The sequence below is a fragment of the Phasianus colchicus genome, chromosome 10 (assembly GCF_987193195.1).
Source record: "Phasianus colchicus chromosome 10, bPhaCol1.hap1.1, whole genome shotgun sequence".
Taxonomy (NCBI): domain Eukaryota; kingdom Metazoa; phylum Chordata; class Aves; order Galliformes; family Phasianidae; genus Phasianus; species Phasianus colchicus.
In genome coordinates this window covers 23349754-23364126 of record NC_143445.1, presented here as the reverse complement: position 1 = coordinate 23364126, position 14373 = coordinate 23349754, and the positions used below count along the sequence as shown (strand labels likewise).

The window sequence follows — 14373 nt, the reverse complement described above, 5'->3', positions numbered from 1 at the left end:
CCTCCTCTCTACTGTTGTTTCCCATAATGCAGATAATCACACAGATATGATGGAAGTAGATGGTGATGTCGAAATCCCTCCCAACAAAGCAGTGGTGCTGCGTGGCCATGAATCTGAAGTATTCATCTGTGCCTGGAATCCCGTTAGTGACCTTTTGGCCTCAGGGTATGTGCATTAGCCACATCTTTACAGAATATTGATGGTCATTTGTGTACTTTTTTCTTTGTTTACGGAAGCAAGTAAAATAACACCAGTCTCAATGCTCCCTATGTCAAATATCACAACATTCACTGTTTTGAATGGAAAACACTTTGAAATGAACTGAGAGAAGGGGTTATATCCTCCTCACTGCTTTGCAGATCTGGAGATTCAACAGCACGGATATGGAACCTCAGTGAGAACAGCACAAGCGGCTCTACGCAGCTGGTACTTCGACACTGTATACGAGAAGGAGGGCAGGATGTACCAAGCAACAAAGATGTGACATCCCTAGATTGGAACGTGAGTAGAAATGACTGCACAGAATACTCTGAGAAAACCATGCTTGCAATTTTGCATAGTCAAATTCTAAGTGCCACCAACTGTGCATTCTCTGTTACCTCTCCAGCGGTGTACCTCGTTTTGAGTTGCCTTGTAATTTCTTCTGTTATACTTTGGGGACTTCTTATTAATAATTGCAGTCAGTGGAATAAATATCATCAATCTTACACAGATGTCTTCCACTTGAACTTTGCATTGTGCTCCTTAGCCTTGAACTGTGCAAAATTAAACAAATAACCTTTTTGCTGGCAGAGTGAAGGTACACTTCTAGCAACTGGGTCTTATGATGGCTTTGCAAGGATATGGACTAAAGATGGTAAGTGAAATATTTCATAGTTTTCAGTATATTTCCTGTATTGTGGCTCACAACACAGCTTTTTATTTTTTTAATGTATTCATATCAATATAAATTTTCAGGTAATCTTGCCAGCACCTTAGGGCAACATAAAGGTCCTATATTTGCGTTAAAATGGAACAAGAAAGGAAACTTCATTTTAAGTGCAGGAGTGGACAAGGTGAGATAATCTTTGGTAAAATTAAAATTCTTTACTTCACCGTTGTAATCTAATTGTAAACATAGTAACAAAGCCATAGAAGTAAATAACTGAATTTAAACTTAAGGCATGGGACATAAATATGTACTCACAAAGAACTTGTTGTGCTACCTGTATTTCATTGTGTTTTATAACAGCCTACTGAAATACTCAAATTCATTAGAATTTAATGCCCCTGGATCTCTTCCCAATTAGATTAGCATAAGCTGGAAAGTAAGTGCATTGAACACAGTAATGTTAAACCTTTATAAAAGCAAATAATCTGAAATTTACTGAATGACCTGATGCAAAGCCTCAGAGGAAAAAAAACATACTGGGGGAACAGATCAGCGCTGATTTGGATATCAGTCAAGCCTGAGAATGATTTAAAAGGTTAAAGCTGGAGCATAAGGAAAGTCAATATATCTGACTGGGGAGGTGCCAGCAGTGTAATGCCATGAAGCCCATTGTTTAACCGTGTTTGATTTCGTGCCTCTGAACAATTGTAAAGGCTCGCAAGGTCTTTAAACTGAAAATTGTTGTTAATGTGAGAGTTTTATGAATGGTAGGAAGGATACAGTAGTGATGAAGAATAGACCTAAAGCGAGTTCAAAGAGTAATAGATGTTGTTTAGTTCTTCCTGTTTTAACCTATTCAGATTGCAGAAGTAAAACCACAGTTCTGCAGCATTCAAAACTGGCAGTGCCATGCTAGGGTAGTAATATAACCCTCAGAGATTTTCCTCTCTTTATATGGCTTTTCTTTCCTAAATTAACTTAACTTGCTTTGCTTTAGTACTGAGCTTTCTAAATACTTCTGCTGACGCAAAGGTAGGAAGAGAGTAAATATTTCAAAATCTGTAAAGGATGGATTTCCTCTTGGCAGCTTGGATAGCTTATACCAGTTTTAACATCTTTGTGGAACTACAGCTTTGATTTGCAGAAAAATATGCTGTAGGAGATAAAGCCTCATTGTTTCAGTCAATAAAACTCATTGACAGAGGAACTGAAATTATGCTTTGAAAAATATTCTGCGTTAGTGGAAAGATTGACTCAACCTTTTGTTTCGTTATCATAAATAATTTGTGATCAGTTCATACTTCCACTGAATTCAGTCTCAAAGTTTTTATATGAAAATTTTCATTGCTAAGGTAGGTCAGGAACATGAGCGTGTAATGCAGTGATGACAAAATACCAATTTTGTCATGAAGATTTCTTCCATGGGAAAGACAGCAGAATGCAGAGGACAGTTCAGATCAAAGTTACACCCGTACTTAAAAATGAAGGAATCTGAAAGGTTTGATTTATGAGGCAGTGTTTGTATAAACATTTCCACAGGGACAGACAAGTATTTGAAATGACAATTTGAATATACGAGTACTTTAAATTAGGTGTGCAGTGTGGATTAGAAGAATATAAATAGAACTGAGGAGATACATTTATTTAATTTAAAAAAAACCAAAAAACCAACAACATCAGAACCCCCTTTTTTTCCCCTTCAGACCCCCAGTATGTTACCATGAACACCTTTTTAGTGTTACAGCATGTTAAGGTTCTCTTCTGTTGTCTGTACTCTACCACTAGTTCCTTTAGTACTAGGTGAAACATTTGAAGTATTGAGCCATCTGTAGATGTGGGCAATGGGAAGCAGGCTAGGTAATTTGGTACGTGTGAATGGCAGAAGTTGTGGGGAGCTAGCACTTGGTGCAAGTGTTTATTGTTAATTTATCTGTTCAATACAGACCACAATTATTTGGGATGCCCACACTGGTGAAGCCAAGCAGCAGTTTCCGTTTCATTCTGGTGAGTGTTGATTTTGCTCATTCGCATTTGTTGTCTGGAAAACCTCCAAATGTGTCATTTATTTGAAAAATAACGTACTTGAAGTTTATGGAGTCCGTTCACACCTTTTTGAAGTCTTACAGGCAGTCTTCAAATACTGACGACTCCCATATTTGTAGTCTCATGTAGTTTTAAAATGTTATAAGTCACAATTTTATTGCAGTTGCATGGAAGATCATAAGAGATGGTCCAAGTATTATCAACTCACTGCAGTGTAGGGGCAGACATAGTGTGGATGGCCTGCACAAGATTTATGTTTACCAGCTAAGGATTGCTTTTGTCATCATCCTGCTACCGTAATCCAATCTCCACATCCCGTTGTTCCTTACTTCCTGCTGTGCTGTCCTCAATTTGTTTGGCCACAAAGCAGCTAAAGGCCCTGTGTACTGGCCAGCTGGGATGAGAGAGCCACCTCTTGGGAGGGCAGACAAATGGCTCTGTGTGCTGAGCAGGCCTGCCAGGATCAGTTGGAAAACAGCAGAGAGAAGATGATGTACAAATCACTGAATGGCCTTTAAGAAATGTCTCATTTCCACTTTTTATTTTACTTTTCCTATGTTTTTGGTAGCATGGCAGCAATCAAAAACATCAGTTCCTGATTTACTCCTAGCAATTCTGTGTGCTCTTGGCCATAAATAACTCATCCTGGCCAAACGGAATATGTGGACCATGATTAAGCCTCAAGTTACCACACCCTAAAATGCTGAAATTAAAATAAATAAATAGATTAAATCATACTCCCTTTCACTGGCTGACATCAGTGAGCACAAGCATATGCACTGTAAACTCTGAGGATGTCTTGGGTGGGCTCTTGAGATTTACTTTGAGGTGACTTAACGATAGCTTGCTTTCTTGTTGTGCACTGTTCTGTGTAACTGTTTCATTTCAGATATATCCCATGTTTCAGTGACTTTGTTGTTTTATACCATATTTTTTGGTAAGACTTTTTGGCTTCTCACTGTTTTAAGTGTTTGATAGTCTTTAAAACTGCTGTAAAATTAATAGCTGCTTCCTGTTGGGATTTGTTTGAAGGTGGTGAATGCTAAATTTGTAAATCAAATTCCTGCAGAGCACACATCACAGTTTTAAATATTTTGTTCTTTTAGCACCAGCATTAGATGTTGATTGGCAGAGCAACAACACATTTGCCTCTTGCAGCACAGACATGTGCATTCATGTCTGTAAACTGGGACAAGATAGGCCCATCAAAACCTTCCAGGGTCACACGGTAAGTACTGGAAAATGACAAATTTTATGGTGTTTCTATTAATGAGAGGCTGATGGGGTGGGCAGGGGGTGTCACTGATCTTGCCAGTATACAGTGCTTGCGTAAGAATTGGTCTTTGGCAAAAGGCAATAGATACGTACCCAGGTAGATGTAGTTAAGATCCGATGATAAACTCTGTTATTCTGATGAAAATATTTTCTCCTATATGCAGCTTCTTCTACCAGGATGGCTTTAGAAGAAGAAACAGATTAACTTTAGATTTTTCTATGTATCATGTTGTGTTAAGGCAGCGTACGGAATGAAAGTTAAATGTTAAAATAGTGGTAATTATGCAAATAATTGCAACTGCAACTTCATTTTTTGTATGCTGTCATTTGTCATGGAAGTGAAAATTCTAATCTACTCTCACTGCTCAATTTTAGAATGAAGTAAACGCAATCAAATGGGATCCAACTGGTAATCTTCTGGCATCCTGTTCAGATGATATGACTCTAAAGGTAATGGGAGTAATGGTTGTTGTCTTTGTAGGACTTTGGAAAACACACCATTAGTTTGAGCAGGCAATGGAGCCATTTCACTGCACACTCTGTATTGTCTTAACATTAGTTCTTTTTTGATGTAACAAGATTAGGCAATCCCAGCAATTCCTTTGCTAATCAGAGCCAAGCTTTGGTCCAGTGAGCTTGTTACAGGCTGCCACCTTGAGACTTGGAGCGTGATGTATTAGGTGCTTTTAGCTGTTTACAAAATTAAGTCATTAATCATTAAGCTGTCACACTTGTTGGTTGCTTTTGGTTAAAAGGAATAGTTGGAATGCACGTAATGTTCTAACATGTACAAGAAATGGTGACTAGATCCTTTCATAGTTTTTTCTGTTTTCCCCTTCTTTCTAGTTAAAACCCTAAGCACGTTGTTTCTTGTAAGATGGTGTGCATCCTTGTTTTTCCACTTCAGCCAGAGCATTCTACAGTTTTAATTGTACCAACATGTTTCGTCCAAATAATTATTGCATAACTGTTATAACTCTTAATAGAGTAACTTCATTGTTTTTGTTGTAGAATATCATGGATGAGTTAGAATCCTAAGGAGCTCCTCTTCTGTGCAAAATATTGCACAAACACCTGGCAATGCCAGTCATAATAAGCCAAGAAAATGTCATAATGGCTTTTGCACTGTGCATCTATTACTTTGCATGAAAACAGCACATTTTCCTACTCTGATTCACTCAATCTGTGTAGCAAAAAGGAATTTCGTTTAAAAATAGGACTGTGATATTTTGTCAACTCAGACATGAACATATACATATTGCTCTTCTCATTTTAGCATCTGTTATTCTCCATACACTTTCCAAGTGACTTGTAGTTAGCACATTTAGATTGGTTTTTGTAGACAATAACTTTATTACTTACTATGCCATCAGATACTTTGTGCCCTCTGTTTATTGAGTTCTGAAATAATTTGTACTGTAATTACTGTAGAAACACAGCAGTCACAGAAAATGCCTTGAGTAGCTTAAAAGATAGCGGTCGGGCTGCAGAAGATAAAGGTATAAGAAGTATCTTCGTACAATACTGTGCTGAATGTCTTTGTGTTGTCTTCCATTTTATCATAGATCTGGAGTATGAAGCAAGACAGTTGTGTCCATGACTTACAAGCACACAACAAAGAAATTTATACTATCAAATGGAGTCCTACGGGACCAGGAACAAATAATCCAAATGCCAATCTTATGTTAGCAAGGTACTTCTTAATCCTGTTTTTAGAGGCTGTTTTTTTAAAATTTTTTTTAAAGAAATTGTGCACAATGTTTACTTTGGTTCTTTACTTACGTGTACGTGCAAAATGTTTCAAACTGCATAGGATACTTTGTCCTATGACAGTTGTATTAAAAACAAAATTGTGCAAAACTGAGAAGTAATTAATCTGTGTTTTTCTCCTTGACAGTGCATCCTTTGATTCTACTGTTCGGTTATGGGATGTAGACAGAGGAATCTGTATTCATACTCTGACAAAACATCAAGAACCTGTGTACAGTGTAGCTTTCAGTCCTGACGGCAGGTACCTGGCCAGCGGCTCCTTTGATAAATGTGTACACATCTGGAACACACAGGTATAGCTCTTCTGTCTGCTTAGAAAGTTTTCTCAGTCTTTTCCACTGGTACTTTTCCAACCTTAGTTACATCATCTTTTTTTGGACCTGGAGAACTTTGCCCTTAGTAATGTGCTGATTTACCTTCTCCTTGTCCTAAGGTTTCTTCTGTTAATGGATGTACATGAAATTTTTCTCTCTATGTGAAGTGTACCTGCCTGTGGTGAAGGCACCCCAAAAGACCCCCAAAACCACGCCTCGAGACACATTCAGCAGTCCCTGCAGTAGCATGTTGCATCCAAAAATTGTTACCTCTGACATTTAAACTCCTGATAAATTAGCTTTGCTGTGAAAAAATGTTAAGTGAATGTAGGCGTACAAATCTGATACTTGATAGCTATTTCATTGAACGTCGTAGAAAAGCAAAAGAAGAAGATGGTGACAGATCTTGCAAAACTTTCTGAGAAAGAATGCTATTACTTTGCTTTTCTGTCAGAGAACTGAAGGAAGATGAAAATGTAAAACCCACATTGTTAGGCAAGGTGAGATCTCTGGTTACCAGGGATGGGATATTTTATAATTTGATCAAACTCAGCTATAGTTTCACCTTTAAAACACGGGAGATTAAGATGCAGTAATTGTTTGTCATGTCCTTTCACACAGTTCTTGGATAGTCTGTGAATCTCAACCATTTCTCCTGAGAATTTCAGCTATTGAAAATGACAGCAGTTTTACATGTAGTAGAAATGTACTTGATCGCATGTATTTTGTTATATTAATTACATGTTTTGTCCCTTTTTAGACAGGTGCCCTAGTTCACAGTTATAGGGGAACAGGAGGGATTTTTGAGGTTTGCTGGAATGCAGCAGGAGACAAAGTTGGAGCAAGTGCTTCAGATGGTTCAGTAAGTGTAGCTTGACTTGTTTAACAGTTTTACGACCTATTTTGGCTTACAGTGGAGATGATATTTCCTTATGTACCTGATATTTAAATACATGCAGCTTTCATGTAGATGTTTTTCATATAAAGTTTTTAAAATTTGAAAGTAGAATGTCTTTATTCCAGCTTGATATGTTACTGTTCTAAACCCTCCAAAGTCAGAAGATGCATTTAATTTAAATTCCCTGTCCCTTCTGGTGCTTAATGTAGAAATCTGTTCGGGGTGGCTGGTTGTTTTTCATTTTGTCATATGATTGCAGAAAATACCCTGAAAGGAACAAAAATCTCATAGCATAAACTGAGTGGAAGTTAATTGCCATTCCACTCAAGGTTACTCTTACATACATGCAATGTAACCTTTGCAGTCTTCAGTTAATTTGACTCAAGAGGCTAATTGTACTTGCAACAGATTTATTTATGATTTTCATTTGAGTCTTCTAAAATGTATCCTTTCTATGATTTGTTATTAAAAGTCCACCTCATCCCCTCTGTTTTAAATACATTTTTAGCTGGCAATAGCTGAGCGAATAGGAGCGCTTTGGAACCCCTCGATGACTAAAAGTGTAGCTTGTCTGTGGTTGGTTTGCTATATCTGACAGAACTAGGAGCACTACTTAGTGAAGGCTTTAGAAAATTAAACTTGGTATTTATACAATGTTAATTTTTTTATTTTTTTTATTTTTTAGAGTATTCTGATCAGTTCATGCATTTTCTGAAAGTGTATTTTTAATTGTTTTTAATTCAATTCGACTATATTTTTCAAAATAAGATTCGGGTAAATTCCCAAGCTTCTAATACGAAGTAACAGGCAAACAGCTCACGTAAGATACTTTGAGTGATGGCAGTTCAGTAGGCAGCAGTACCGTTAGCAGGTCTGGCTGTGTGCTGATAACCCAGGAACTCATGTGCTGATTTTTTCCCCCCAGGTCATTTACAAATTTAAGGTTACACGCTCTGTTCCGTCGGTTTCGCTCAGGTGTTTGACACAGAATTGTGTAAATGTGTAATATCATACAATGTGCATTTCCTGTATGTGTATTTCTTTTCTTACAGGTTTGTGTATTAGACCTACGGAAATAGCGCTACTAGTTGGAAGCCATGGACCGACTATGAATGTGTACATAGCCAAAATGACTGTCCCTGACCCATGTACTGCTATAGTCCCAATTGAACCATGGCCAGTCCACTACAGCCAAACGTAAAAGAAATATATACATATACTGTATATAAAAATAAAAAAAAGTTACACCCTGAAGAGGATGACAGAGTTTTGTCACAGCTTGTGAATCCCATTCACCAAGTGCTGGAATCTGCTGTGCCCCAAAATAACATTTTAATGTTTTGGATATGAAAAACAGAAGAGAGAGCGAGAGAGAGAGAAATATACCGTATACAAGAGCAGACCCACATACATACCAAATTCAGAAGATATAATGGCAGCCTTCATTACCCCTTTTCCCCTCTTAATCCGCTATGACAATGGATTGTGGGGTATCTTCTTTTTTTATTTTCCTTTTCAGTAGTTGAGCAGTTTGTGTGTACAGAGAAAACGGACTTACAGAAATCTGCAGCAGTAGTTTTTTCTTTGCTTTTAACCATTGGGTTTTCTGTTTTGTTTTGGTTAAGTTTACGGATGCATGAAGTAAGGGAGTGAATTAGTTTCCTGTTTATGGTTTTTGTTTTTTTTTTTATCACCTTGGAAAAAAAAAGTGTTTCTTTGAAACATATTTGAATGCATTCTTTGAGGAGGTAGGTTGAACCTGACGATGTTTGGTACATTTTGTGACTCCCAGAGCACAATTTTGTGAACAGAAGGAGGGTGGAAAAGGGATTATGGAGAGAAAAGAAAAAAATTCTTCTTTGAGGCGTGATATTTCACGTCCTGCTCATCTACCAAGTGTGACAGTAATGGGTATGACGCTATGTTTTATTTTCTGGTGACATGGCTGGAATGCAGTAGTGTCTTATTTGGGACGTAATTCTGCCAAACTAAAGAATAGAAAGGCACAAAAATACAGAAAAGAAAAATACAGGGATGCAAGAAAAAAAAAAAGAAAAAAAAAAAAGAAAAGAAGAAAAAAGAAAAAAAAAAAGAAAAAGGACAAAAAAGAGGAAAATGAAATGCATCTTCTGTGGCTTTAAGACCATAGCTAAAATATGGTTAAAGACAGATAAATTGTGCACTATTATGAAGAGGAGCAAAATATAGCTGGGGGATTTGTTAAGATCTTTCTGGACAAGGGTTCATGCCACAGCTTCTCTGGGAGTTGCCCATCGTTGTTTGTAGGAGCTTAGATGTATAATTGTAACCAAACTCCAGTATTAAAAGTGTCTCATGTAATTTTTCTTTATTAAAATAAAATCTTTGGCATATATTTGATAACACTGCCATTAAGAGGCAAAATGTTTACTACCTTAGATTTAAAAAAATATCTTAAACAGAGGACTTGCTTCAAGTTTATTTTAATAGCAGTGATTCAGCTTATTTAAAAGATGAATACTTGCACTAATTCCCCTGCTGCTCCAGTCCTGCAGTTTGTTGTATCATGTGACTACATTTTTTTCCAAATATAGGGTAGATGTAAGCTGCTATTTTTTTAATAATCACTACTATATAGTGTCTTTTACTCTGTTTACAATATCGAGTATTTTTCTTACAATGACAGATGTATATGGCAAACCTTTTTCTGCTCATGTGATTAAAAATATACTGATAGTGGTTTTATTTGTAAATGATAGCATGAGTTTGTGTTTACGCGTACGTGTAGTTGAGAAGGTTGCATCAAGTCTTGCATACGATTCCAAGAGTGTAAATTTATACAAAGGAGAGGTCAAATTTATGTCCCAGGCATTTTACTTAAGGAATGGTTTATATTACAGAGAGAGCTTTGTGAAGTTATCAGTTTTATAACACTATTTCAATCACAAATAATTTTGTGGCTTTTGATTGCTATTTTTTTTTCTTTTATTTTTCCCCTCCAAGTTATGTATAAATTGATTTAATCAAGATAGTGCAGCTTTAACGTTTTAACAGTTGTCCTTTAGGCATTGATTTCTGCTATTTCCATGGAATAAACATGACTTGAAGCAAGTCTGAGTTTGACTAAGGTAGGGGAGCAATTTGCCAGTGGTAAAGAGAAGTCACCAATGCATTCTTTATATGTACCCCAGGAATATCCTTCTATCGTATATAGCATTTAAAAACAAGAAAAAAAAATCATATCCATAAAGGCAGTCATCCGTGATGGTTCAGTGCCAGCTGTTTTTAGGGTTTGGGAACATATTACAAATGTTTAGAGCAATTACTCCGTGAGTTACAGTACGTAGGAAGCCTAATATATTGAGCGTCTGGCACTTGAAATATTACTTTTATTGCTGGAGGTCCATGACTGTGGCTGACCTCTGTCATTAATGAAAAAAAAATAAAAATTCTGTGCAATAATTTTAAACTGTGCTCCCAGGAATAGACACAAATGTTTTGAGTATGTTTAAGCTGCATTTTTCGTTTTGCAATGCATTTGTCAATTGCACTGAATTTAAATCTGAAAGTCAGAAGTGATTCTTGATAGTACTTTTGTATTTTAATATGGACAGTTTATTCATTTTCATAAACGTTATTGGATGATTATTTCAGCCAATCCAAACAGTCGTGGTGGAATTCTGTGACATAGCTGCAAAATCACACAGCCATGTTTTAGGGTATTGCCATTTTCCTCTTTCTCAATCATCAGCTGTTTTGGTTGTAATTCTAGTTGCTTAAGCATAGTATCACATATTCATAAATAGATACAACAGAGCTTCAGTCTCAGAGGTCCAGGGTTTTCGGGTGCTCGAAGCACAGTCCAGCAGTGCCAGTTCTGTTGACTCGAGTGCTCTGGACACGCAGGCTAACGCCCCGACCCAGTGTTCACGTGCCGCACCGCCGCGCAGTTGTGCCGGGTCCCACAGCAGCGGGCCGGCTGTAGGTGTTTTATTGTTGTCCTTTACTAGCATGCCACAGTGCTGCTCCTGCTCACACCTCTTTTTGCCTCTTGTTTTATACACTGTTAATTGCATGCATGCCAGGTGTGCTAGGTTCTGTGATTCTGTGAAGTAAAAAGAAAAAAAAAAAATTCACACACACAAAAAAGAAGAAAACCATACATTTATTACATTTTATAGCACAAAGACCTCGTATTCAATAGTGAGGTAGACTATCCAAATTTTTCCTTTAAATTGAGTATGCCAAATGTCGGCAAGAGCCTAATTTTGTATCAGTGTATGCACATGCTTAGTCTTACGTAGAGATGAATTCTGTGTCACCTGTTTTCATTGTGAAGGCAGATGTGTGCGTAGGCCTTTGCCTGCGTGGAAGTTACTTTTCCATTCAGCGTGTCAATGGGCAGACATCCAAGTAGAGGATAAAAGGAAGGGGAAAAACTGGGCTCAGAATTAATGCTGGAATAAGAAAGGAACTGCTCTTCAGTTTGCTGTTTTTCTATGCATCGACGTCAGAATCCCGTTGCTCATTTCTGCTTAGTTAGGTCCAGGTTTCCGTAGAGTTCCTCTTTTTCTATTTTGCTTTATCTTTTCCTGCGTTTTTAAATCGATGTAAAGATTCCCAACCAGTGGACTTTTTAGTGTAGTTAAGAGAATATCTAGGTCCTCGTAAAAGCTTTTTTAGACTCTTTATAATGTTGATAAACTCAGTTTATTCTGGGACTACAATTGTGCAGGGTTATTTAGCGTGTCTACTAGATGATTGGAAATCTTATATGAAACACTAAAAGTGCCTCTTTTTCTGGGTTGGGTGGAGGGAGGTAATAGTTACCAGAGTCAGAATGACGTGGCATTTTGAAGCATGTTTCTTCATTTCATGACACTTTAATGCATCTTGAGAGAAAGGCCAAAGATTTCTACCAATTTTAATTAATTTTCCTTTTAAAAGCACTCCTTTTTCCTTACACTGCTTACCTCATGCTAGGGCGCGTTTAATGGGACGCTGTACCTTTGAGATGTTCTTTGTGTTCAGGAGGAAGGCTCGGTGGAATCGGGCGGCGGTGCCCGCAGAGCAGTTTAGCAGCTGACACGTTCGGTTCTGCTGAATGAAGGAATCTCCTTAAAACTACAAACTGGGTTTTTCAGCTTGTAAATAAAAGGTTGTATGTTTTTGTCCGTTCAGCAAAGAGGAGCCTTGGGACCCAATTTTCCAATCTCGACTCGATCAGAAATCCCATTGTCTTTTGCTTCATGAGAAAGCTTTGCCAGAATGAGTGCTGGAAGACGCGGGTCTGTGTCGCACCGCACTGTGCTGCGTAGGCCGGGCGAGCGCCTCGCTGGAGCCAGGGCTGCTGCTGCTGCAAGCAGCTGGGCTGTGCCCCCGGAGCAGGGCTGTGCTCTTAGCCCGTGTTCCTTCCCACTGAGGAACCTTGTGTCTTCTAACTTCACAAAGCCCTGTAGAGCTGTTCCCTGGGGGGATCATTTCACACTCTCCAGAAGTCTGAAGAAAGCAGAAGCAACATTGTGGCATGTTAGAAGCAAATAGGCTTCCGGAGACAGCAGTAAATCTCCATCAAAGATCCCTGACATTTTCCTTAGGGAGAGAGCCAAGGAGCAGTCTTCACATCTCCCTCTAGAGAAAGCTCTGAAATCCCACGTTCTGTGAAAGCGTGGCTGTCTTCACTGTCAGTCTGAAGGCAGACAAGGCAGGAAGATCTGCCACGTCTTACAGATGGCGGATTTAGTGTTAATAGTGCTTCAGATCAGTAGTTTTGAGTACATATTCTCTTTCTCTGCCTTTAAGTTTGCAGCTTGACGATGACTTAAGGCACGTTTTGTTTTGTTTTGTTTTTTAAATTATCATTCATTTTTACTTCATGATGTTTTTGTCATTTGTGGGTAAATACAAGAAACCAGTCTGCATGTTGTTGCTAGTCCAGTGTACTTTGCAATCTTGTCCTCAACAGACTGCAGTGTGCAGAACAGTAATTCTAGAATACAGAAGTAATTTTCTCTCTCTCCTGACATTGACATTGTAGTTGTAATGGTTTCATTTGGAGTTACAAATCCTTTGGGTCTAATTCTGTGAGCCTACCTATAGCACTGGATTAAAATGTCTGCATCATTTCTTCAGTTATCCAGTTAAACTACAGCTGTTGTAAAAGTGTAAACCAGCCCATGACAGTTTTTTGTACTTGTTTAAAGGACTTTTATTGTTCAGTTTTCATGATTATTGTCTAAGGAAGACTGATATAGATGTTCTATACTGTCCTGGACCATGTTAATTACACTTTATGATGTATTTTGGTTCTACATCACAATGATTTGTCCCCAAGGCCCTTATATCCCTTCTAGGCACATTTTCTGTTGCAGTTTCCCTTTGCATTGTATTGCTTTGACAACTGTAATTTGAATCAGATCTGAAAGAGGTCCAGAATAAAATATATTTTGATATTATCTTGGCTGAATGTTATATCACGGTAATTTTTAATGCTTGGTACAGAAGATTTGCAGGTGATTGAGTCGGGAAAGCGGTAGATGTGAACGATACTTGTTTTGGCATGCTTTCATTTAAGACAATATGCAAGAAGCAATGGAAAAATACGTTGTGCTGTTACATACTCATTGTGAATGAACAGCAGACCGTCTGAAAACTGAGGTTGTCCTCGGCATCAGTTTAGCACTGTGCATTTGGTGTAGTAGAGCTGCTTTTTCACATGTGTGTTTCAAGGCCTTTGTCCTTTTTCTTGCCCATACGCTTGTGGAAGAGAGGCTGAGTCTGGTGATGCTCCCAGCTACGTGCAGCTGCTTCAAGGATTTGGGTGAGGTGTGGGCAGGTTGCTGTCCAGTAATGCAGTCTCACTTCATCTGTTCTTACACAGTAATTTAATTGAATTTTGCAAAGGATCGTTGTTGCCTTATTTCACGTATTTGAAACTGTTTATAGTTAGACGTGAAAAAGCATCCATCCAGCTATACATAAAGAGGCTTGAACTCCTCTGGAATTGTCAGTCTTGTCATAATGCAGCAGGGAACCCAAACAGTTGGTTTTCAGTGTCACTGGAAATATATGGTGGAATTAGTGCTTTGTCATACAGTGTTCTCATTCACTACGATATGTTCAAAACTAATAGCTTTCGATCTTGTTTAACTGTTAATGCAAGTACATTATCAAAATCAATTTATTTTAGCAAGTTGAAACTTGTTGAAAAGCATACTTAATGG

The 14373-nt window shown here is 38.0% G+C and overlaps 1 protein-coding gene across 16 annotated transcripts in view; it reads left to right on the top strand.

Annotated features, from left to right (window-relative positions):
- Positions 1-13605, top strand: part of TBL1XR1 (TBL1X/Y related 1) — a 116646-nt gene extending 103041 nt beyond the window's left edge. For all 16 annotated transcript variants that reach the window (XM_090147734.1, XM_090147738.1, XM_090147733.1 and 13 more), the window contains 11 exons: positions 33-165; positions 360-501; positions 793-856; positions 958-1055; positions 2815-2875; positions 4021-4142; positions 4565-4639; positions 5755-5882; positions 6087-6252; positions 7034-7135; positions 8224-13605. In XM_090147734.1, coding sequence (XP_090003860.1) covers positions 33-165; positions 360-501; positions 793-856; positions 958-1055; positions 2815-2875; positions 4021-4142; positions 4565-4639; positions 5755-5882; positions 6087-6252; positions 7034-7135; positions 8224-8250 — 1118 coding nt within the window. In that variant the 3' untranslated portion in view covers positions 8251-13605. The remainder of the gene's footprint in view (positions 1-32; positions 166-359; positions 502-792; positions 857-957; positions 1056-2814; positions 2876-4020; positions 4143-4564; positions 4640-5754; positions 5883-6086; positions 6253-7033; positions 7136-8223) is intronic.
- Positions 13606-14373: the final 768 nt, after the last annotated feature.